A 25,819-nucleotide genomic window follows, 5' to 3' on the forward strand; every position below is an offset into this window, starting at 1 on the left:
GACAAAATAGGAATAAGGAATATAAATGTGTCTTTCCAGCTTCATAGCACAGTAAAATCCTGTTCAATCTAACGAGTTACTTTACTGACACGAGTAACGTTCAAACCATTTAGCCATGTGAACCCAATATACTCGGCCCGTGTCCCCCAGTGGTCTGCCTATACACTGAATCTACACGCTCACAACCAGTCACAACGCAATGTGTTGTTTGCTTGTAGATTTTTGTTGAATATTTTCGGCCATTGTGGCATGCCCAGATTAGGGATGCTAGGGTTCATGTGGTCATTATACTTATACTGTAGTAATAACTTCAGCCAGGCTATAAAAATGTCCAGCAGGTCCACTGGATTTGAAAGTGATAGTGAGGCACATGTTAAAATCCTGCCCATGACACGTGTGTGTGTGTGTGTGTGTGTGTGTGTGTGTGTGTGTGTGTGTGTGTGTGTGTGTGTGTGTGTGTGTGTGTGTGTGTGTGTGTGTGTGTGTGTGTGTGTGTGTGTGTGTGTGTGTGTGTGTGTGTGTGTGTGTGTGTGTGTGTGTGTGTGTGTGTGTGTGTGTGTGTGTGTGTGTGATGTCATGGTGAAGGCGGTGTCTTCAGAGAGTTGGTGGATCCTCCCTGACTTCCTCCCACTGCGGGCCCCTGTCCGACCCACTGGACAGAGATGGAGAGAAAGTGATTGCTCTGTCACTGCAATTACAAAACGGAACTGTAAAAAGTCGCACTCGTGAGCTCTCAAAGTCACAATGTAGGTTATTAAAGGGACACTTGCACTTCCACTTTGCAAAAAAAATATATGTTCATGACGTTTAGGAGCTTTGGAACACTTTCCTGGGGGTCTTTATGTGTGTAATATGTGGTTTTAGATTGTAGCAGTGAGCCTGTTGTCTCTGATGTCATGGACACTGGGCTCACTTCCTTCCTACAAAGACCCCCAGGAAAGTGATCTAAAGCTTCTAAACGTCATTAACATATATTTTTTTGCAAAAAGGGTGAAGTGTCCCTTTAAAGCCACAGTGAATTTGACTGCTCCTTGCTAGCAAGCTGACTGACACTGTAATTACAAACACAGTACATAATGGTATTACCTTCACCATCAAAGGACTTTATAGACACACTACTGTACAAGTGTACATGCCAGACTGTAGGTCAGTGGTTCTCAAAATGGGGTCTCGGGACGGTACCCCCCGGGGTCCTTGGGGGAGTTCCATAGGGTCTCCAGCATGTCCTTGACACCGAAAGGTATTAGTTTGAGAACCATAGGTGATGTTGGACATAACTGATAAGCTAATAAGGTGATGCTGTCATTTTAAAGTATGTACAAAGTGTACTGTATACAGTTGGTGACACACAATTCAGATTTCATCTGACACATGCGGAATGTTCTTTTTGCGGAATTTCCATTCTGTTATGGTGTTAAAAGTTGGTGTTAAGCATTCTGCAATATTCCAATGCAATGCCACTGTGACTGAGGTGTTGTAGTGTTTGTGAGAGTTAGCACTTAGCAGTGATAAGTGTGTGTGTGTGTGTGTGTGTGTGTGTGTGTGTGTTTGTGAGAGTTAGCAGTGATAACTGTGTGTGTGTGTTTGTGAGAGTTAGCAGTGATAACTGTGTGTGTGTGTGTGTGTGTGTGTGTGTGTGTGTGTGTGTGTGTGTGTGTGTGTGTATGTGTTTATATTTAAATCGGTGAAGCGATCAGGCCAGTGAATGAATGATTGTTTTCAGTCTGATCAGACGACCAGTGAGCTAGAGAACACCTAGTGGCTCTAAAAGGGATCTACGTCGTGTAGGCCTTCATGTGTGTGTCACCACGACCTACAGTATAGAGTAGACGAATCCAGGAACGGGTATCATGGTCGCAGCTTACGTATTTCCTGTAGGCAGACTCGACGTAGCTGCGGGGTTTAAACCCTCACCAGGCGCATCTCTTCCACTACAGTGAACGGCAGAGTGACTGATGTTAGTCTGCCTCAAACTTTACTCTTTTACCTGCTTTTTATGGTTGAGACGAAGCAGTGAAAGGTCCTGAAAGATACATAACGTCAGTCTTACCCAATACCCAATCTTTCTGTTTTATGAACACAAGGTTGCTGTATTTTATACCTCATACTAAGCATTTAAAGTATGATCTTTCAGGACCTTTCACTGCTTCGTCTCAATGGCCCCTGGAACACCCTCAAGGACCCCTGAACCAAATTAGTTTTATGTTATGTATTTTGTGATTTGATTGAATACGTTACTAACAGTTTGCATGGACATGAAGCACAGGGAAGTACAGTACAATACATGGTCTGCTAGGATGAATCCAAGGAAGCCTTGCTGTACTCAATTCAACACACTCTATCTCTCTCTTTCTCTCTCTCTCTCTCTCTCTACCTCTCATTTGCTTCATTCATAGTACAGTTCAAGTACAGTAAATATGTGTATACATGTGTATACATGTGTCCCCTAAGGAGGGGACACATCTGCAGATGTATTGAGCTGTACAATAATAGCCTGCTGGTGGAAGGATGCTGCTACTAGGTCACTAATGGTCCTAGAAGATATTGTGTACAGTACAAGTACAGTACACCACTCTATGGCGTCTGATAACTACGAGAAAACACGTGGTGGTGAGCGGCACGTACACTGTCAAATCCTGAGAGTAACTTTAGCACTGACCGTGTGTGTACAAATGGAATCAAAGTAAGGGTCCATTTTGGTTCCATTTGTACACGCTCAGCATTACTATATGTAGATGGGGGAAATTAATAAAGGAATTTACAGTGAGTGAGTGAGTGAATCCATCTATGGAATCCATCTATGGTGGGATGCTAAGTTTTAGCCACCTCCAAGAAAACCCAAGCAACCAATCCTGCAGTAAACCTTGCATTTTGTTCGGAAAATGCACAGTGTGGATGATTAATGAGCTCGCTTGTGGCTATCGGCACCTGCAGTGAGGAATGCTAAAAACGCATATTTACGAAACTCAGCCGATTACGCATAAAAATAAGACAATTGATCACACCTGTTAAGACATTTCAGCTGGCATGCATGCAAATAATTCGACAGAATGTTATTGTCTCTCGACTGAATTTTAAGCATTTAATTTCCAGTCCAAGCTGAATATCAATTGATTTAATTTTTAACAACTCAACGTGAATTTGCATGATTCAGTCCACAACTTCTGTGTCAGTATATACTATGTTTGTACTAATGAGTGTGGTCTGGGAATTCAGAAATGGAAACAGGACTGTGAAGGAAGCCACGTCCGTCTGTCTGTCTGTCTGTCTGTCTGTCTGTCTGTCTGTCTGTCTGTCTGTCTGTCTGTCTGTCTGTCTGTCTGTCTGCCTGCCTGCCTGCCTGCCTGCCTGCCTGTGCCCGACTCCGTCTCTCTCTCTCTCTGCAAAATACATTCCTGTTTTGAGTTATGCATTTGTCTTTGTAGACAAATGTTACCACACACACACACACACACACACACACAGTACCTCTATGAGCGGATGCCAGTGTGCGATGGGCTTGCGAGGGTACGACAGCATCTCGCTCCAGTGTTCCCGGCCCAACCCCTCTGCGTCGTTGCCCACTCTGCACACTCCGATCACCTCGTTGTGGCCGACCCTGTGAGACGAGACCGAAATCACAACGCCATCTGTCTTAACCCATTCTGACCTGAGATCAGATTCATACGAGGTTTTCCACTAGGACACACACTGGTCTGATTAACCCATTCTGACCTGAGATCAGATTCTAAAAATGTCAGTCGTTCTTCGATTCTTTTCAAAAATAGCAGACCTACAAGCTCGTAGCGCGCCACCGAGTGGCGCGCTACGAGCTTGTAGATCTGCTATTTTTCAATAGCTAAAGCATAACATGATGCTAACACCAAAACGGGTTCCCGGTCAGAATGGGTTAATTACATAGCCACTCTGTTCAGTATCTTCAGTTCAGTAACTTTAATATCTCACAGTATGTGAGATATAAGCGGGAAGTTTTCTGTTGAATTAATTAATAACACTGTACATATTATATTTAAACCATTTTGACCTGAGATCAGATTCTAAAAATGTATTCTACATCCTGACAGTTTTCTGAAAAAGCTATGTTTCTCTATGTCAGTCGTTCTTCGATTTTTCAAAAACAGCAGACCTACAAGCTCGTAGCGCGCCACTCGGTGGCGCGCTATGAGCTTGTAGATCTGCTATTTTTGAATAGCTAAAGTATAACATAATGCTAACACCAAGGATTGGTTAAGAATTGGTTAAGTTACACAATGACACAGCAGGAAGGCAGATCAACTGACGGCTGCACTAACCGATCATAATCCATGACCGCAATGAGGAGGCTGATCTGGTCGATGTTCTCCGGGGGGACGTCAAACACGATGGCTTCATTGTACACTGGGTTCAGGGTGTTGCGTTTGGTCGAAGTCTTTCTTTTCTTCAGTCTCCGCCCCTCACACATCAGGGACACCTTAACGTATGGATCTGTAGAAAGGTACAGTTGTACTGTTACAATAGAAACGCTGTGCTCAGGTGCCAGAGATATGGGACAAAACGAAAGAATAAATAACCGTGGGCGCATCCATGTGCACATCGTGATCAGATTAAAATAACATGACTTTACTTCTTGGCACAGGTGGGGTATGCTGCTTAAAACATAACGTTCCTGGCACAGATTTATTGATTTTTTGTTTACGACGTATAGTATTCTTAAAACAATTATTCACGTGTACTTTTTTCATATATACCACTGTACAGGTCTGGAGGAAAGTGTCTGTATTGACATGGAGTACTAGATGACACAAAATCCGGATGGAATGAATGGATCGTTGGACAACCAGATGAACGGTGAGGCAGAACAACTGCACTCTTGATAACGCACAGTATGAATACGTACTTCATTATACAGCCTTTCAGCCATTGGTTGCTCCACAACATTGAAGCTAAATGAAGGGGTCACGCACGCAACAAAGTAGAAATGGCCCTGAGATGGATTTAAGACTGGATCTTCATGATCAGATGTGACGCTGTTGCACTTTTTGTGCCGCATTTTTATGATTTTTCAAAAATAGCCAGACCTACAAGCTCGTAGCGCGACACTCGGTGGCGCGCTATGAGCTTGTAGATCTGCTATTTTTCAATAGCTAAAGTATAACATAATGCTTAGTTAAAACACCAAAAGGGGTTCCCGTCTAGAGTTGAGGGTGCAGTGTATAATGTATATACCTAAAGGGTTGCAAGAATGCATCGTTCATATAACAATATATGACATATTATAGTAACAATAAAAGAAGATATACAGGGGGGAAAAAAAGACATTGTTCCATTGTTCCTGCCATGTGACATCAATCACACAAAAGACCACAACAACAACAATACAGCAAGGTGAGGTACAGACCAGAAGCGCCCGTGATATCCATGGCTTTGAGGTTTCTAGCTTTGATCATGGTAATGGTGAGTCTCCCGGCCGTGGGGAGGTAGCACAGAGAAAACATCAGCTCCCCCAAGTCCACATTGTCCTGGAAAACAAGGGCAAGAATATCTGTCACCATTTAACGGCATGTTAAAAACTACAATTCCAGGCAAATTCCGTATTTAGCATATAACAGAAAGTCTCACACACGTCTTTTAACTCTATGAACAAACGAGGCACGGCGAGGGCATTTATATCAGCCAGATGATGTCTTACACAGAGTCCATAGAAAAATACTTCTAGTTACTCCACTGTGCCCTGCCCTCTACCGATATTGCCAAGAGAAAAGCCCATAGACGAGATTTTTCCTTCCGGTGAAAATAAATCCCTTTCTGGCCAAAAATGTATGCATTTTTTAAATTGTGAAGCATATATACATGATGATTTTATTTGCTTGAATTGTGCTCTGTATAACAGAATTTTTCTAGGAAAAAGCACGTATTGGATCTCGACTATGTTGGCAGATATCGAGCATTATTGAATAGTAACTATACTGCAGTTTAATTGACAGCAGGGAGTCTGGTGTCATCATGAGTTACCTCACATCACACTGGTTTTCCCTGAGAGGATCTCTCTCCTCTGCAGTGCATCCAGAACAGCTCACACACTGAGTTCCTTCCATAATCAACACCTCTGGAAATAAGTTAGGGTGAGAATCTATAATTGGAGTCTTTAGAAAACACTAACTGGCACAGAAGGTTTCCAACAGGGAAAGAAAGGTCTGCTCTGTGATTTCCTCCTCTAATTTAGGCTGACAGCATGTAGTGTCAGACATTTGGAGTCAATGACGAATGATTTGTGAAGATAGATTCTATTGTTGTAGTTGTTGTTGATTCTATTGTGTAGTTGTTGATTCTATTGTGTAGTTGTTGTTGATTCTATTGTGTAGTTGTTGTTGATTCTATTGTGTAGTTGTTGTTGATTCTATTGTGTAGTTGTGTTAAACCCGGACCGGTGCATAATGTAGCCCACAGCTGGTCCGTGGCAAAGACTTGTCCTTGTCCTTGTCAAATCTTTGATTTTCTGTTTTACACACCATTACAGTATGATCTCATTTTGATCAGACCCAATTACTGAATGCCAGTCTCCAGGTTTTCTTCTGAATATTTTAGAAATATCAGTAGTATTTACTTTACTGTATACAGTACTTACTACACAGTACAGTTATTTTACTTATACAGTACTTAAATGTAAGTTGTAATCTTAGCTGCTGTGCCGCCTCTATGTCTGTCTGTCTGTCTGTCTGTCTGTCTGTCTGTATGTCTGTCTGTCTGTCCACAGTCCAACTACTACTAGTCGTTCTCAAAAGTTTTATTTGTTAAGGACCTCCCAAACCCTGAGAACACTCTCAGTTACAGACCTGTAGCTACTGTATATGGCCATTCATGGTTAGCTACTGTATATGGCCATTCATGGTTAGCTCTTTGTGTTTCTGGTAATATTATTTTCCACACATTTTATATATCTGTGGCAAAAGAAAAGAAGACAATATTTGCCTCTGAGATGTAGTGGAGTAGAAAAGTACAGTCTGTACTTTTCTACTCATACTACATCTCAGACATTTCCAAATGGCTCTACTGCACAGACATTTTGGAAATACTCCAATAAAGTAAAAGTACCACAAAATTGTACTTGGGTACAGTATTCTTGAGTAAATGTAGGCTATACTTAGTTAATTTACACCACTGTTCCTCGCCCACTCTGGCTTCTGGTTGCGATATGGATGCAGTGGCCGGTGTGGATGTGACAGACTGAGAGATCTGGACTGTGTCCATGACATGAGTAATACACAGGATGTTAATGATTCTGTGTTGGGCAGTTAGTCTCTGTCAGCGCTAATATCGCCCAGGATATGTAGTTAAAGGTCAGCTGTAAACGTAGCACTGGAAAATAAGTGTGCCCACTTAAGCAGCAATGAGTGGTCTCTCTCTCTGGCGCCACGCTGAGAATGATGAAGTGGAAGCCGTCTGCTGGGGGCCCCAGCAGGTGAATGTCACACACACACACACACACACACACACACACACACACACACACACACACACACACACACACACACACACACACACACACACCGATGCCTCTTCCCAACATCACTGGGAATCAAATTAACGAAATGAGTTGATTCATCACAGTTGTCAACACGCATACCCCCCCCACATGCACACACACACACACACACACACACACACACACACACACACACACACACACGTGCGCACGCACGGACACAAATACAGACACAAACACCAAGAGCAAGAGGCTTTGTCCAATATCAATGAGAATGTTAATGGCAAAATGAGTTAATCCATCATGTCTTGACAAGGGCAAAAGCATTCCCATCAAACTCACGGTCATGTTATGCTTAGCCTAGACCCTCTAGACCCCGTACAACCTCTGTTCCAGTCTCCAAGGAATCACACAGCGTGCACACACACACACACACACACACACACACACACACACACACACATACACACACACAGAGATGGTTGATTACTAGTACGGGGCCAAGAAACCCGGTCTCCAGGCCATAGATAATCTAATAGTCCTCTTCCATCACAACGCGTGTGCACACACACACACACACACACACACACACACACACACACACACACACACCCACACACACTTACTTTGGTTTTCAGACTATCCATTCCCCACTCTTATGAGCACTCAAATCAAGTCTGCGGCTGGAGACTATATGGTCACTTGTACTCAGCCAATGAAATTAGACTGGTGCTCTAAAGGGCCTCTAATATTGCAGCGGGAGTGTGGACACTGGACAGTGAGTCCATCAATTAGAATACTAGCACCTTCACTCCCTGCAGCGCAACCTTTCTGGGAGCTTTCCTGCACCATCTGTACCTCTAATGATCCCCGTCTCATTCTTCTGTCTGTCTCCTCCAGTGCGCGGTGAAAGATTTACTCGGATGAAATAATTAAACTGCCCACAAAAAGTTCGGAAATGTAACCTTCTTCTGAAGGTTTTGGCAAAAGTATTTTAAATGCTTTAAGTTTGAATGGAATAATAGAAAAGAGTCAATCAGACAACTGACATTCATTGAATTTATAAGGGAGAGTTAAGCCTATAGCTTATAGCAGATGCTGTGACTTATATGCCTTGGAGTGTGGAATGTGTTCTGAGTTTTTCTGTTCAAACCTTTTAGACACGTTTGAAGGACCATGGCCAAGACTTTTAATGTTGTTAAAATTATGTTGTAAATAATGTCATAATACTTTTAATGTCCTGAATACAAAGGACCATGATAGAAACAAGTTAACACATGAGGACTTATTTGGGTTATCCTTTTAGCATTCTTTTGTATAAATCTGTGCCGCTGTGCCTTTTTCCCCCCAAAATGTTAAAAGTATTCAATCAATCAGTCTCACAATACTGACTTGATACTGACCATGATATTGACACTGTGGTGTGACTAAGTATGAATGGGGCTGTACCGATGAGAGATGAGAGTGGAGAATGCGTTCAGCTCACCTAACCACTGGACAATACATCATAGAAGAGCCACAACTCATGACTGTCTGCAATCTGCATGACTGGACATGGTGGAAGTAAATAATGTGTAGCCTAGTCTGGGACGAACTGTCGCTGTGTAAATAAATACACACTGGCAGAATTAGGCTACGTAAACTAGATTAGGCCACCACAATAGTACGCACAGAATGAAACTGCATGATGAAGTGGTGGTCTGGCATGTTCAAATGAAGGAAAACATTGAGAACTGACTCACTCATGACTCACTATACCTGACATTGTTGCTAACCATCTTTTTCCAAAGCATATTGTGAGTTGTTCGTATCAATACCAACTTCCAGAGATTGTAGGGATTTATTGTGTGTGTGCGTGTGTGAGAGAGAGAGAAGATGTTGCATTTTAAAGATACAATCTATAACTTTTGTTTCGTCTCAACGGAGGCAGGTAATTGCAAAAATGTATACGAACTACTGTATAAAGATGGCTTGTCCAATCTGGTGTGCTAGTCTGCTTCAAATAACTTGTCCTACCTTGTGACAACATAGTAAAGTTGAAGAGTATAGGGATACCACCTCCAACCACTATATTTGTATTAACATAATACTGTATACTGTAGTATTGTTGCGACCATAGGTCGGAGATTACTACAAACCTGCAAAACCTGTCCGTAGCTCCGTCACTCACGCCTCCATTATATGTTGTCAGTCGTGACACACTCCATATATGGCCGTCTCCGAGTCCATATATTAAGATTACGATTAAGATTTTACAGGGGCCAGTTTTGAATTGCAGCCGTCCGTAGGTGCCCTTTGAGAGCGGTTTTGAAGGAGTCAAGGGATTCACATGTCTTAATTTCTGTTGGTATAGGGGCGTTCCACATTTTGGTGGCATAGGAGCGAAAATAATTTAGTCCCTTGTTTGTGCCGAATCTGGGTTGTACATGGTTTGTTGCACTCCCTCTGGTGTTGGTGGGTGTGGACTTTGTTTACATTAAGGAAGTATCTAGACAGGTGCCTATGCCATAGAAAGCATAGGTGAGTTCCAGGACCTAACTATCATCACAACACTGACCTCATCGAACCCTTGCTAGCCATACTGTACATGGTTTGACATACTATAGATCTGCATATACTGTATGGAGCCAGCCAGCAACTCTACATCTGACCAGATTCATAGTTTAACTACAGTAGCTGCTTCTCAACTGTGCCGTGTTAAGAAGCTCTGTTGTTTCAGTGCAGGTGGCTTACTGGTATTAATACTGTAGTATGTATTGTAGATTTAATACGCGAAATGATTTGAAAAGTCTGAAAAAAATCTCGTACATTCTCGAGAGCCTTCTAGTCATTTAGATTACAGGGTTGTTTGTCCATATCTCCGCCAATATTTGTACAGTATATATATATATTGAAAATGTATTTCCTTTAGAGGATAGCCCCTTGAGATGTATCATCTCGTTTTAGAGGGGGTCCTCGGGGCACAACACAATGAATGCAGTAGACAAAACAATACATTAAACATTAGCGACACAGAACAATACACTTACAACATCAACATCAAGTATCTCTGTCTCCACAAAAGAATACTATTGAAAGCGAACCACACAGCTCAGCTGACGCTGCCAATGGCTTGCTTCATTCACAAACTGCACACGTATACAATGTCAGAGTTACTATAGGCTGTAGGCCACGGTTAGAATATTTTAGTTACATTAATATTATGATGCAGAAACAAATTCCAGTATCAGTTACACACATATATCATCTGAGCCGCCCACTGGCTCTACACAGACTCAAATGTCTCACTTAGTCAATAAGACAGAGGAGGCGAACCTCCCAATAAATTCAATAAAGGAACCTCCTTTATTGAATTAAAGACACACACACACACACACACACACACACATGCACGCACGTGCACATGCACACACTGTGTGCGCGCACACACACACACACGCACATGCATGCCATGCACATGTTGACCCCATTCATCAAAAGTCCTAATTACATTCCAACCAGACGACGATGGTCGATCTTATTGACTGACCCTTAGAAGAGCTACAGATTACAGTGCCTCTGAACTCTTGATTGTGTTTGCCTCCGTTAATCTTTCACTGATTAACAATGGAGCATGACTTTTGGCTTAACAACAATAAATATGTAAATCTATTGACCCCCAAGAACCCAGGCGTCCCTCACTTATAGCCTCGAAGTAATTGAAAGTTTATCATGACCTACGATTGCGCGCTAACTCTCAGGAATAAATGGATACAGGCTACATGGGTCAAACAACTCGATACATGAGCAAAACATCTCGGGGAAACGACAGGGCAATAATTACCGGTACGTAATTGCAAAATAATTGGTCAGTTAACGTGGTCTTCCAGTTGGTTGGTTATAGACCAGGGTCCATAACAATACAACAAAGAATAGTACAAGGAATACTGAGGGGTTTCTCTCCCACATCTTCTCCCCCATGACTCCATCTCCCCCTTCCCCCAATAGACAAGCAATCATCGGTCCTCCAGAGACATCCAGTATCCAGTCCATAAAAAAACAAATGAGTGGGTAGTGTACTCCCCTATGTATTCCTCCTTTATTGGGACGGCTGAAAGATAGAGGGATATGCACTGGAGGGCTGCCTGGGGAGGTAGTTACATGCTCATATATTAGGCAGAGGTTTCTCCAGAGGAGGGGCCAGGGTATCCAATCATTCTATAACCTACCTATGACCTATGTTCATATACTGTAGCTCAATCAAAACAAGCAAGACATGTATAATGTATGTATGTATGCCACAGCAGGTACATTACAAGCTCAGCGCGTTTCATACATACTGTGCATACAGTATACTGTGATCAACAACAAAGTGTATACGATAAATGCGAAATTGCATCTGAGCCAGCTCTTTCATCATTTATCTGGAGTGCCACTTTTTGTGGTATTTGATTTAAGTTGTATTTATTTATAGCTGAGCACGCACTGCTTAAACTAAGGGCACACCATCCAAACGTACAGTAGCTCACTGCTTTTTACCTGTATACGATGAGCTTGTGCACGTCTTGATACAGTGGGCTGTATTTTGTGTGTCTTAAGTACCAGGTCTTATTCCCTAACTTGAGTAAACTAAAGACCTGGAAGCGTGATCAATGCTCTTTGGCCACTCAGAATAGCCAAATGGCATTGATCACGCCTCCAGGTCAGTTTTTTTCTCAAGTTAGGGAATAAGACCTGGTACTTAAGACACACAAAATACAGCCCAGTATGTCTATGTGTAACTCATATTTGTCAACAATAGCCAGGCAGCATATTCGTATCGTATCCCAGTCCATACAATGTACTTTGTATGTATACCATACATGTATTTGTATGTACAGTATACCATACATGTATATGCATGTATGCATGACTGTAGAACATGATTAATCTTCATAAACCAGAGGTTGAACCAGAGCAGGGTGCCTCCTACATACAGTACTGTGAGGTCCCAAGGGTGCTAACCCAGTTATGCCTGGGACGGGACGGAACGAAACAGAGAGATGATGTCATCGCGGCACGCAAACTTAAAGGATAAAAGAAGAACCTATAATTTCTGCTCTTACATAGAAATCGTAGTGATGCACCGAATATTCGTCCGCGGAAAATATTCGGCAGAAAATGTCAAAAAAATTCATTTTCGGCCTATTCAGTTTCGGCCCGAATAGGCAGAACATATATCAACGAATAGTGTATGCAATTAATGCATTCAAAAGAGCTGAATAAATGTTTTATGGACCCATAATAGTGATTATTATTTAAGTTAAGTTTTGCCATAATAAGGTACAGCCATGACCGCAATGGTAGGAAAAAGGATATATAATATTAATCATATTCGGTTTTCGGCCGACTGTTTCCTATATTCGGTATTCGGTTTCAGCCAAGATTTTCCCTTTCGGTGCATCCCTAGAAATGTAAATCACACATGCACGCACAAATGCACTAGTAGGTGGTGCATTAGCAGGGGGGGTCACACGCGCAAGGCATGCGGTACAGCAGCTGAAGTCCTTGTCATGTTTGACGCCAAACCGCTATTAATTAAAACTTCCCTCGCTTGCTCCCTCTCTCTGTGTGTCGCTATTATAGGCAGTGGAGCAATTAGGGGACACATTGCTGACCTGGCCTGGAATGTTACCCATGTGGCAACCAGGGGCTCTAGTTGGCTCCCCAGGCGGGCTCACTATATAACCCTTCACATATACAAATATATAGAATGGTCCGTCGTGGGACGTGCTAGTATAGGCTATAGGTGTAGTAGACACAGTGGATTGTTTAAATCAATGGGCGAGCTATTATAACGTCATTGGGCGGGCTAGCAAATGAATGTGATGTAAATGCTCGTCATTTCTCCAGGGTGCGTGCACATGCCCTTCTTTAGCAGTACAACAGCTATAGTCAGCTATTGGGCTATAAATAAAGCATGTATGGAATGGTATTATTAACTACTCAATTTAATTTAATAATCCAGTAAATCAATGCATACTATAGTCTGAAAAACAAATTTCTTACTACTTAGAAACATGTGTGAGCGCTGCAATCAAACAAGAAGTCGTGGCTGTAGAACATGATGAAGAGATACCGGTATTTTAATTGCAATATCCAAATTTGATCAGAAACCAAACCAAATAATTTAGCCTCATTTCTGAGTTTTGATGCACGCACGCCACACACACACACACACACACACACGGGAGGTTCATGCTATTTATATTGACCTTATTTGGTGGGTGTTGCTAATAGATTGTGGGAGGAGTTAAGATAGCATTTATGAATCGACAGCGTGTGTGAATGCGTGAGTGAGTGAGTGCGTGTGTGCGTTTGAGGGGGGGGGGGGGGGCGGATCTATGCAACTAAGCTTTTATCATTATTCATTGCTTTGGAGACATATTGAAGTTTAATTGCTTCACAAAGCCCTTGTGTTCGTCCTGTCATTAGGAACGTGTCTAATAGAAATCTGGATGCGAGTCATTCCCTCTAGAGTTGTAGCCCATTCATCTCTTGTCCATTTGGCCTACAAGAACACATAAATGTATAATTGCATTTCCAAAGTACTTCTCATCATGGACACAATAAAGGTGATCTTGAAAAGCTGAGTCACCTGGTATTTCCTTCTGAATGCATTACCATGCAATGGAAAGAGGTTTAAATGATATGCAACTTTATTGTAGAGACTTAAATAAAGTTTTAACATTCCTGTGGAATGCATTTGCTGGCGCAAACGGGGGCGCCAGTAAACCTAGACCACTGGGTACTTTGTGCGTCTTGGAAAGTCTGGTGACGCGAGGTTGATGTAGGTGTGTCTTCTCTTGAATCTAGAGGGGCGCGTTCTAGCGTGCACGCACATGCACCGCTCCGTTCCGTCCCTGCGCGTGCACGTCAAAAAATGACTGGTACCACGTTCTACGTTCTCCATGCTAGAGACACTGTTAGTGTTAGTTCTGTATCTGAAATCATTTGAGTTGAAAAACAGGCACACGAGATGCATACGACTAGCCAGCCTGTTTAGTGCAGCTTCATCACTGACTGAACAACACGGCACTGCAGTCATTTGTAGTTGGTTCATAATTCCCAAACTGCACATTATAGGAACTTTCTCTAGAGTTACAAGTTAGACAGGGACGCCATGCTGTTATTACTGTAGATGCCATGTCTTCTTTATATACCGTATATTAAAAGAAAATACTCCAGTAGACCAAAGAATATGGTAGCAGCACCCCATAGTGAGTTACACCAAAACATCGTTTTCTGCGGGCCGGTAATTCTTGCAGGGCCCCCCATAGCACGTGTGCGCGCGACATTTTCGTGTTTTTATCGTCTTTTTGACCAAAATATAACAAAATCAATGGCCAATGAAGGGCCCCAGACGCCCTTTTCAGAGTATCAAACCTAGTACCGCATGGGGTCCTTCCCCGAAGGGCCCCTGAGAGCCAAGGGCCCCGGCCCTAATGGCTAATTTGTCCCTGTTCTGACCTCGCACTGCATTATTGTTTCACAGTTCCATTCACTCGCAGAAAGACTTCTTCCTTACTGACTTAGAGGCTGTATCTCGGTGAATAATGTAATACTGTATATCTACATGTCAAAGCAAACTCACTCTAATGTCAGCCTAGATTTGGGTCACTAGTAACCCCCCAGTGTCTCCTAGCGCATTCATTAAACATTAACATAATCTAAGTATATTCCGATGTCTCTGCCTCTCAGAACCACAGAGGACTTCCCTTGCTGGCTGGGAAAATGAGATACTAATGCATTGATATGTCTCCTTAACCACCTGCTGTTGTGACATGGGATCCAGGCAGGCCAGGTACAGTTCAGTTAGCTGCCTCTTAAATGGGTCAAACTACTGATATGCTACTGATCTATTGAACTTTCTGTGTGCGTGTATGTGTGTGTGTGTGTGTGTGTGTGTGTGTGTGTGTGTGTGTGTGTGTGTGTGTGTGTGTGTGTGTGTGTGTGTGTGTGTGTGTGTGTGTGTGTGTGTGTGTGTGTGTGTGTGTGTGTGTGTGTGTGTGTGTGTGTGTGTGTGCGCATGAGCGTGCAGTGCGAGAGAGATTAATGATTAAAGAAATAGACAAAGTGGAGCATCTTACCGAGGTTACATATTGAATTTCCCGGCACAGTTTTGTCTCCCGTGGGAAGTCGGCGAGATCCAGGAAGCTGTCGACGACCACCTGGCCAATCAGATCGTGGCGGGAGAACCTGTCAAAGTCGTACACGCTGAAGTGCAGCTTGCGACTCGGCAGGTCGCCGTACGCCACGGGGAAGAGGAACACCTCGTCGAACACGGGGTTGAGGGTCTTGCGGTGCACCTTGGTCTGGTGCTTGGTCTTGCGGTCGGGCAGCAGGTAGATCTTGACGTACGGGTCGGAGGTGCCCGAGAAGTCCTTGGCGGGCAGGTCCAGGGCCTTGTGGATCTTCACGATCAGCTGCTCCATGTCGCAGTCGAACTTCAGGATGAAGAGGAGGCGCCCGCAGCTGTTGTCCCGGCGGCCGTCCTCGCCGTCCACCGAGCGCTGCTTGTAGAGCTCCGGCTTGATGCGGCCCAGGCCCGACAGGGACTCCTGGCGCTGGAACTGGGCGGGGTTGAAGTCCGGGTTGGACAGGTTCATCTGGCGACGGATGGAGTTGTGGCTGTAACAGAAGAACAAGAACCTCGAGTCATTTGTGACACGCTGCGAGCGTGCGAACAGTTTGCCTAGAGAGGCTGTACGTATGTGCGAGGATGTAATCATACTGACGATGCTGTCGGTAAAAGTTACAAAGCCATGTACTTTTATATCCATGTTTACGTTACAATACTTGATGCTTGCCCTCTCCGCCAACCAGGACACAGGGACATCCATCAATGTTGTTGTATTGTGGCACTACATGAACATTGTTGTTCACAATTACAGACCAACCAACAGTGTGGTTTATGCTGCTTGGTCAAAGCAAAATACATGAAGCTAAACAGTTTATGTGTTTGTTTGTTCAGATTTCACGTGAAAACCTGTCCAAATGTGCATACAGTATCTCTGTGTACAGCATTGCTCTACACTCTACACACTATTGCATGTTTTCTGAATGTGACATCATGTCTGGCGTACAAACCTGGGTCTTCCACATCGGTAAACACACCGCAGCCGTCGTCACATCTGCTTCGTGTGCAACGCGGTCAATGTTCACTCACCGTACAGACGATGTGGGCTCTGTGGTCTGTCTCTGAACCCTGTCTCTGGCCAGAGTGTGGACGTGGTTCTTCTCCACCTTGCTCTGCGCCTCCAGGGGAATGTCGGGCGAGGTGTGGCTGATCTTCATGGCTGATTCCAGGACGGCCACGGCGGAAGGCGGGAGCGCCGTGGTCTCTTTAACGCAGCCGTCCTCGCTGTACTCCCTCTCATCGCCATCTACCTGCATGCACGACACACAGAGATATTTAACCAATGTTTTTTAATCATTAGCTCATGTGTCTACTACTGTACTTCACAATCGTTTCAGTACGGTATGAAAATCAACTTGTCGAGACGTGAAACGTGCTTGGGATACTCGGGGCCCGGATTAACAATGGAACTTAGTGGCCCGTAGCCTGCAGAGACTATTTCAAATAGGTACAGCTGTAGCTTCCGTCAAAACCGTATTCATAGGTCACCGATTTCAATGTATCGCAACACAGGAACCGCCGCTAGTGTTTTTCAATGTCCAACAGTTAGCTCTGTTTACCTCTGTTAGGACGGGCTGCTGGTCTCCACCCAGGAAGTGAGGCCCCTTGAGGCCGTCGGGGAGGAAGCGGACGCTCCATGGCACCCAGCACAGCTTCCACGAGACGAACAGGGACACACTGAACAGAGCCAGACCACACGTGGTCACCAGGAGGGACAACAGGCTCACCGAGACATCTGGGGAAAGACAGAGAGAGAGATCAGAGAGAAACGAGTGAATTCAAGTCGGAGAGGAGACAGATGTGTCTCTGTGTCTGTTACACAACAACAGACACAGAGACACATCTGTCTCCTCTCCGATTTGATGCAATATGCATTATTAATTCACTCTTTTTGTTATGTCCGTCACTTTAGTGTGTGTATGTGTTTGTTTGCTTGCTTATTTGTTTGACAACCTGAGGGACAGCTGGAAAGAGAGATAAAGAGAGTGGGGGGGTGTGCAGGGACCTGGCATAGATTGCACAAGTAGAACTCTACTGAAGGGATGGAACATCGCGGTAACAAAAGATAAATGTCTCATTCTGTGTTTTGATGCTTGTGGAGAGTGCTGTCTAACTCTCTCTCTAGTTCAGTGGTTCCCAAACTTTTTTGCCCGTGACCCAAAAGAGACATTTAAACGTTTGCCGGGGCCAAAACTAGTGAAAATAGCAGATCTTCAGGATCACAGCGCGTCTCTTCACGGCGCATTATGAGCTTGTAGATTGGCTATTTGCCAGGAAAATGTCCTCATGGCACAATTGGGCCACTGGACCCCTTCACAATAAGGATCAAACCACACCATTGCGTGGAGCCCGAAGACATAGGGGGCCCCTGGCTGACCCCTGACAATCAATGATTCAAGTGCCCATTGATTTATTTCCAATAGCATGAAGTAATTTCACCTAAGCTAGGCCTACTTCTATTTCCAGTAGGTCGATTTCAAAAGGATGTTGAATAATCACATTACAAATAATAGACTCTTATTTTGAAATGTGCACATGGTTGTAAGAGGAAATCAGATTTCTATTGATGCCATCTTGACAATTGTGACAATTGACAATTTCCAGGTGCGTTTTGAATGGTGCTGGGTAATCAATCACACCACCTGTGTCACCCAAACAATTGTGTCACCCAAACATTTGTGATTCCCTGGTCAATTTGTGATGACATTTGTGTTCAGAGGAAGTTTTGGTGAATTCAGTCCAGCATTCCGGGCTCCAGTCCTCTCCCAGAGAGAATGTTGTGTAGGAGAAGCGGAGTAAAAGTGGAGGTATTTGACTAAACACACGTTTTCTGCCATAACTTTCATATGGATATGAAACTAGAGGACTATATTTGACTCCAAGTCTTTGGAATTATCTATTGAGTGAGTACACACGGAGCGCCTACCACATGCTTGCCGCCGTTCTGCCGCTGCTAACCGTAAGTCTATAGAACAAATCTATGGCTGTGTATTGTGGAATATCTGAAATATTATGTAACATCACAGACATATAGGGCTATATATGTACTGTGTGCTTCTGTGAGAGGTGGTATTTAGGGGGTCTGGGGTCCTGTACTGTACTGTACTGTGTGCTGCTGTGAGAGGTGGTATTTGGTAGCCGCAATTTGCAACTCTAGATTTTTTTACAATTGGCTGAATCTAGAGTTGCAATAACCTCCATCGACTTCCTATGCATGGTTTTGGTTTTGCATTGGTTTGTGACCTCCTGGTCTTAAATTACGTTAAACTCACCAACATTGCAGCTGTAGTCCAAGCTTGAATTATCCTCTTTCGATCTGGTGTCGCTTGTTTATCATAAAAGTCCCCGTAAAAAAAGTTATGAGCTACTTTCTGTCCAAAATATTCCACAACTATTATTCCGAGCCGCCATCTTGGATTTTTTCAACGTGCCATAAAACAAGACGTGAGGGGGAGCGCTTGTTTAATAGTGTCCCTCCCTCCCTAGGGTGTCGGCCTCTTCTTTGGGTGTCTTACCTGCGCAGGTAAGATTCTATTAAACAAGCGCTCCCCCTCACGTCTTGTTTTATGGCACGTTGAAAAAATCCAAGATGGCGGCTCGGAATAATAGTTGTGGAATATTTTGGACAGAAAGTAGCGCATAACTTTTTTTACGGGGACTTTTATGAATAACAAGCGACACCAGATCGAAAGAGGATAATTCAAGCTTGGACTACAGCTGCAATGTTGGTGAGTTTAACGTAATTTAAGACCAGGAGGTCACAAACCAATGCAAAACCAAAACCATGCATAGGAAGTCGATGGAGGTTATTGCAACTCTAGATTCAGCCAATTGTAAAAAAATCTAGAGTTGCAAATTGCGGCTAGGTATTTGGGGGGTCTGGGGTCCTGTGTGTCTGTACTGTACTGTGTGCTTCTGTGAGAGGTGGTATTTGGGGGGTCTGGGGTCATGTGTGCCTGTACTGTACTGTGTGCTGCTGTGAGTTGGTGGTATTTGGGGGGTCTGGGGTCATGTGTGCCTGTACTGTACTGTGTGCTGCTGTGAGTTGGTGGTATTTGGGGGGTCTGGGGTCCTGTGTGCCTGTATTGTACTGCATTGCTGCTGTGAGTGGGTGGTATTTAGGGGGTCTGGGGTCCTGTGTGCTGCTGTGAGTGGTGGTATTTGGGTGGCTGGTAGCTCTGGTCCATCATGGTGAGTTTCTGCTGCTGAGCTGAGCTCTGAATCTGTCTTGAGAGATTAGTGGCCAGCTGGCCCCGTGGTCATGTTAATCATCCATCCGTCCGAGCAGCATATATGTGAAGGGGACAGGAGCCACAAAGTTGAGCTTTGCTTGGAGCCCCGTAATTGCTAAATCTGCCCCTGAAGCCTGGTGCATGCAGAGCTTGCCTTTTTTCAGCATATGGATGGAAGCTATTGAAAGCATATACCAACCCAAAGATATAAAATATCTGTGTCGGACTGTTGGGACGTCAGACCAAAGTTATGCACCCCCACATATTGGGAGTCAGGAGGAAGAATAGCCGCAATTTGCAACTCTAGATTATTTTATAATGGGATGAGTTGCAATACACCCTCCATTGACTCCCCACTCATCCTTTTCCGTTTGCGATCTTCTTGTCTTAAACAACGTTAAACTCACCAACATTGCAGCTGTAGTCCAAGCTTGAATTAACCTCTTTCAATGTGCCAAGCTTGTTTTTCCCCGTGGACATGTTATGAGCTACTTTATGTCAAGAAATTCTGTGCAAGTGATTATTTTTCTAAGTGCTGGAGTTTGGAAGCGCTCGTCGTAAGTCACTGAACGGCCTTGCATGCATCTGTTTCGCATTTGCACATAATGCAGCAGACAGCAGCGTGACCCCTTAATAAAAACGAGCGCTTCCAAACTCCAATATTTCTTCTTCTTGACAGAAAGTAGCTCATAACATTTTTATGAAAAACAAGCTCGGCAGATTGAAAGAGGATAATTCAAGCTTGAACTACAGCTGCAATGTTGGTGAGTTTAACGTCGTTTAAGACAAGCAGATCGCAAACGGAAAAGGATGAGTGGGGAGTCAATGAAGGGTATTGCAACTCTAGATTCATCCCATTATAAAAACAAATCTAGAGTTGCAAATTGCGGCTAGAGGAATAAATGGCTACAGTATAGATTGGAGTGTTGGCCTGGTTCTCGTAGGTTAAGGGAGAGCGACATCCTGTTAGGTACTTGCTGATTGAAATGGGCAGAGAGGGAGTGGTTGCTATGCCTTTTCATCATCAATGTTTTGAAGTTATGCACCCCAATCCCCCACATATTGGGAGTCAGGAGGAATAAATGGCTACAGTATAGATTGGAGTGTTGGCCTGGTTCTTGTAGGTTAAGGGAGAGCGACATCCTGTTAGCTGGTACTTGCTGATTGAAATGGGCAGGGAGGGAGTGGTTGCTATGCCTTTTCATCATCAATGTTTTGAAGTTATGCACCCCCACATATTGGGAGTCAGGAGGAAGAAATGGCTACAGTATAGATTGGAGTGTTGGCCTGGTTGTCGTAGGTTAAGGGAGAGAGACATCCTGTTAGGTACTTGCTGATTGAAATGGGCAGGGAGGGAGTGGTTGCTATGCCTTTTCATCATCAATGTTTTGAATTGACGCATGTCAACACATGAGCACAGAAGTGGGAAATCATTGGCAATGGGTAGGTTGAAGACCAGGCCTGCCTTCTGGATGAGCTGCTGATTGCAAACGCAGTGAGCACTAACTATAGAAGCTGGCCTAAACTGTCTGTCTGTCTGTCTGTGTGTCTGTGTGTCACACTGTAACACCACTGGCCCGTCACCAGAGGGCGCAGCTGTATCACACACAAAACACAAACACGCACACACACACACACACACACACACACACACACACACAAAACTTAACTTAAAAAAACGTAACTTAAAAAAACTTTTACTTATCGTAAAATAAACAATACATCATTTATTCTAATTGTTGTTATTGAAATTCACGAGCTGCATTCGCTTCCCACGTCTGCGCGTCTTACTTGTATACTAGAGCTGCTCTGCAATGATATTCCAGGCAATCCATCAATGTGTGCTTATTTTAATTGGAGTAGCCAACTATACCGATTTGACAAATGAACCACATACAGTTTGACGGCCACCTCCAGTAATGTACTGGGGACCAGCTGGGATGAACTGAAAGCTATACGCAGAGATGATATATGTGTATGTATGCCTATTTACAGTTGGCACAGTTGCGGGGAATTCAGCTGTAGTTGCTGTGTACATTGGGCCATACCGGTTTGTGTTTGATCAAATAATAGTAAAATTATTTCACACCCAGATCCACATGCAGGCCGGGGGAAGTCCTGGGTCACCATAAAATAAATTAATGTTGGGAGTTGAATATTCATGAGCTTCATTGTACGTTGTTGGATTTACTAAAACTTAAATACTATACTTCATTGGCCCTCATTTATTACCCTCTTTGCTGAATGTTCGCCCCAGAATTAGGATGCTGTTCATGTAATTAAAGAAGTTACAAGAAACCATATCACCAAAAGGTCCAGACGAGGCAACCCTGTGGATTATTTCATTGCTTTAGCTACAAGCTTCTTCTATAAAGTTACGTTGGTTCCAGTGTTGTTTTTGGCAGCAAATTTCTATTTTAGTTTTAGTCATAGTCTCCTGAATAGTTTTCACTTAGTCTTAGTCACATTTGAGTTTCCTGGGATGTATTAGTGTTAGTCTAGTTTTAGTCGACTAAATGTCATAAGATTTTAGTTGACTAAATCTACAGGCGATTTAGTCGACAAAAATGTATTTTTGCGGGCCTTGTTGCTATCGTACTAGTACCAATTCTCAGTACACAACTGTTGTATATCACAACAGTCATAATGACTTATTTTACACTTGCTGAAAATAGCCGATCTACACTTGTAGATCTGCTATTTTCAGCATGCAACCAAGTGTAAAATGACTTGTACTGGAACTCTTGTCCACTAGTCCCTTCCTAACATTTTAGTCTAGTGTTTATTTGTTGACGAAATCGTCAGTATATTTAGTCTTAGTTTTAGTCACCATAGCATAGTTTTAATTAAGTTTCCATTTAGTTTTCTTCAGTGGAAAAGGTAGTCGACGTCGACGAACATTTTTCGTCCTAGTTTTAGTCGACGAAAACAACACTGGTTGGTTCCTTGGCTATGTTTTCTTGCAATCAAGGTAGCAGATCCTAACCTGGTGATTCTTACTTTGTACCCAGTGCAGTTTTGAATTGATGATAAGCACTTTCACACCTTCCCAAAGGAAGTCAGACATTCTTTTTAGAAAAGGCTGTGACTATTTGAATTGTCTGGTTGTCGTTACACAATGCTCTGACAATGTATGCAATGTGTGCATACGGAAGGAAATGGTACCACCAGATGTCTGTCTCCCTCATTATCTCCCTCATATTATCAGTCTTTCTCAGAGACATATCTACATAACAGGCTTTCAAACTGAGACCTTTAACACAGTCGAAGAAGCAGTGTGAACAATTCCTGAATAATTCATCAGATATGCTGATTAAGCCTTTGAGAACAGATTCTGACGGCACAGTTTTAAATATAATTGAAATAATTGCCTGAAGGATCAATTTTTTATTCCACGATGACATTTTGTTGAATGTTTGCAAACGGCTTTGGAAACCTTTGTAAAATACAATAAATAAACAAGAATGTGAGAATGGAATTTCAGAGCATGAGATCATCCCCTTTTGACTGAAAGTCAAACAAATTCACACCCAAACAAAGAAACACATGCACACAAACACAACACACCGCAATCACCATGCAGTTGAGAATTCTAATTATCTAAGTCGATAATTTATTCTGACCCCTCCTCGAAAAGTTCTATGTGTCCTGAACACCCCATCTATAATTCATACATTATGGATAATTATAGTGTGGACTTAGACTGTTATTCGTCTCAACCGCTTATTATGACAAATTGTGAAGCTACAGTATGTAGTGCCTGCAGGCTTGCATCACTGGGAAAGACAGATAATGTAATCTGGCACGTTAAAACCTTATAGGGACTGTTATGTGTTCCTTTTCTTTCCAACAATGTTAAATGTTCTTTCCTGATGGAAGTCTTGACAGAAGTTTTTTCATATCTCCTTTTATCGATGTGGTCTGAATCTCTCTTTGATGGGGCAGCATGTAAAAGACAACACGCCCCCACAGGGCTCTCTGATTATCAAGCTATTCTGGAAAGAGGCTGATCGGTATTGAACCTTTTAACCCATTCTGACCTGAGATCAGATTCATACGACGTTTCCACTGGACACACACTGGTCTGATGAACCCATTCTGACCCGAGATCAGATTCTAAAAAATGTCAGTCGTTCTTCGATTTTTCAAAAATAGCAGACCTACAAGCTCGTAGCGCGCCACTCGGTGGCGCGCTATGAGCTTGTAGATCTGCTATTTTTCAATAGCTAAAGCATAACATGATGCTAACACCAAAACGGGTTCCCGTTCAGAATGGGTTAAGAGGATGGGTTTAGGTAGGAGAATGAGGGAAAACGACTTCCGGCGCTATTTAAGCTGCCGCTCTGGTTTTCCTGTCTTATATACCTTCCTCTCCATTATGTGCACTTCTCCATCTTCTATAATAAGCTGATTGCTGTGTAGTATTCCGTGTACACTGTACACGCATCAGCTTTCATCAAGTAGTTGTCTCCTGTCAGGCCCTGGGAGATTTTTCAAGGATCTATGTATGACTTATTTATGTCAGTGCCCGAGTGCTGTGTGTGCGAACATGCATGTACAGTATCCTGTATGCTATTGTCCATGTGTGAATGCTATCGTCTTTCACAATATACATGCAATATACACGTGCATTTCAGAATTAGTTTTCGTCATGTTTTTCTTTGCTCTGTATCTGTGTGTGTACAATATGTGTACGTGCATCTACACTACAGTATATGTCTCTCTGTCTGTCTCTTGCTCCGTTGCAGAATAAGATTCATTGCTTTTCTATTCAGGCATCAATGTCACCACATCAGTTGCCAGATGCTCGTAGCTGGAAGATTTTAGGTCAATTCAAATCAAACGCGTAGGAAACGGGAGAAAAAAACTAAACAGAATCAAACATAACGCAGATAGAATAATGACGAAATAAAGAAAACAAAGGAAGCGGAGTGTACAAATGTAGGCCTAACTGTCAGAGTTACTTAAAACCTTCCTTAGTCAACTGACAACTCAGTTATAAAATAATTTGAGATTAAACTTAACCCTGAAAGTAAAAGATTGAAGATGGTTCACATGACGCCAGTACATCACGAGCGTCATGGTTCACATTTTCAGAGCAAACGTGTACAGAAATGTTCAGATTTCTAATATAAAGTGCTCACTCAAGGTGCCATGGATGTTAGAATTGTCCTGGGTCAGCTATTGGCACCCGTGTGTTGCGTTGTTTAATAAAAAAGCTTTTTTATCCGAACGCCAGGCTTTCAACTAGTTGCCCCTATCGGTTGGGAAGTGTATTCACTCTTATACACTGGGTGCGTTTAATATACTATAAGCACACTGACCGCACTTCCAATACAAACTAATAGACACCTTTCTTTTTTAGGAAAAATAGCCGGGCGGTCGGATAAAAATGCTTTTTATTCAAAAACCCAGGAAAGTTCTAACATCCGTGGCACCTTGGGTGAGCAAAATCTGACTGTTTATGTACACGTTTGCTCTGTAAATGTAAGTAAGCATTGCCGAGCCTGCATGAGGCCCATAGGGCAGGAGCCTATCTCCTGTTTCTGTAGCGTGACTGCGTGAGGCAACGTGATGTACAAGTACATCCCCTGGACATGACGCTAGTATGTTGCAGGGACTTACCCAAGTTACCCCCAATCACACCCTTGATGCTGAGTGCCAAGCAGGGAGGCACTGGGTCCCATTGTTTTTAAAGTCTTTGGTATGACCCGGCTACCACAACCTCCCAGTTTCAGGGCAGACACTCTAACCACAAGGCCACTAATCTGAGTTGCTCTGTAAATGTAGCAGTCCCAAAAAACAGGCTGAAGTTGAACCATTGCTGTCATTATAAACAGTCATGTTTCAGGGCTAGTTCTAGGTGTAATATTACCATGCAATGTGCATTTGGTCTGGCAGCAGAAATATTGAATAACGCATGGAGTCATGCATGTCACTTCCTGATGTTTGACAGAAATACAAGCC

The 25,819-nt window shown here is 43.2% G+C and overlaps 1 protein-coding gene across 1 annotated transcript in view; it reads right to left on the bottom strand.

Moving 5' to 3' along the window:
* Window positions 1–574: 574 nt before the first annotated feature.
* The window catches only part of syt9b (synaptotagmin IXb), a gene marked incomplete at its 3' end in the record, with an annotated part of 34,593 nt that continues 9,348 nt past the window's right edge, over window positions 575–25,819 (bottom strand). The window contains exons 2-8 of the mRNA XM_080761243.1: window positions 17,180–17,355; window positions 16,650–16,870; window positions 15,571–16,111; window positions 5,378–5,498; window positions 4,293–4,464; window positions 3,469–3,598; window positions 575–652 (exon numbers count right to left, since the gene is read on the bottom strand). Of these exons, the coding sequence (XP_080617369.1) occupies window positions 575–652; window positions 3,469–3,598; window positions 4,293–4,464; window positions 5,378–5,498; window positions 15,571–16,111; window positions 16,650–16,870; window positions 17,180–17,355 (1,439 nt within the window). The remainder of the gene's footprint in view (window positions 653–3,468; window positions 3,599–4,292; window positions 4,465–5,377; window positions 5,499–15,570; window positions 16,112–16,649; window positions 16,871–17,179; window positions 17,356–25,819) is intronic.

This window comes from Protomyctophum bolini (assembly GCF_963924005.1).
Source record: "Protomyctophum bolini genome assembly, chromosome: 4".
NCBI lineage: Eukaryota > Metazoa > Chordata > Actinopteri > Myctophiformes > Myctophidae > Protomyctophum > Protomyctophum bolini.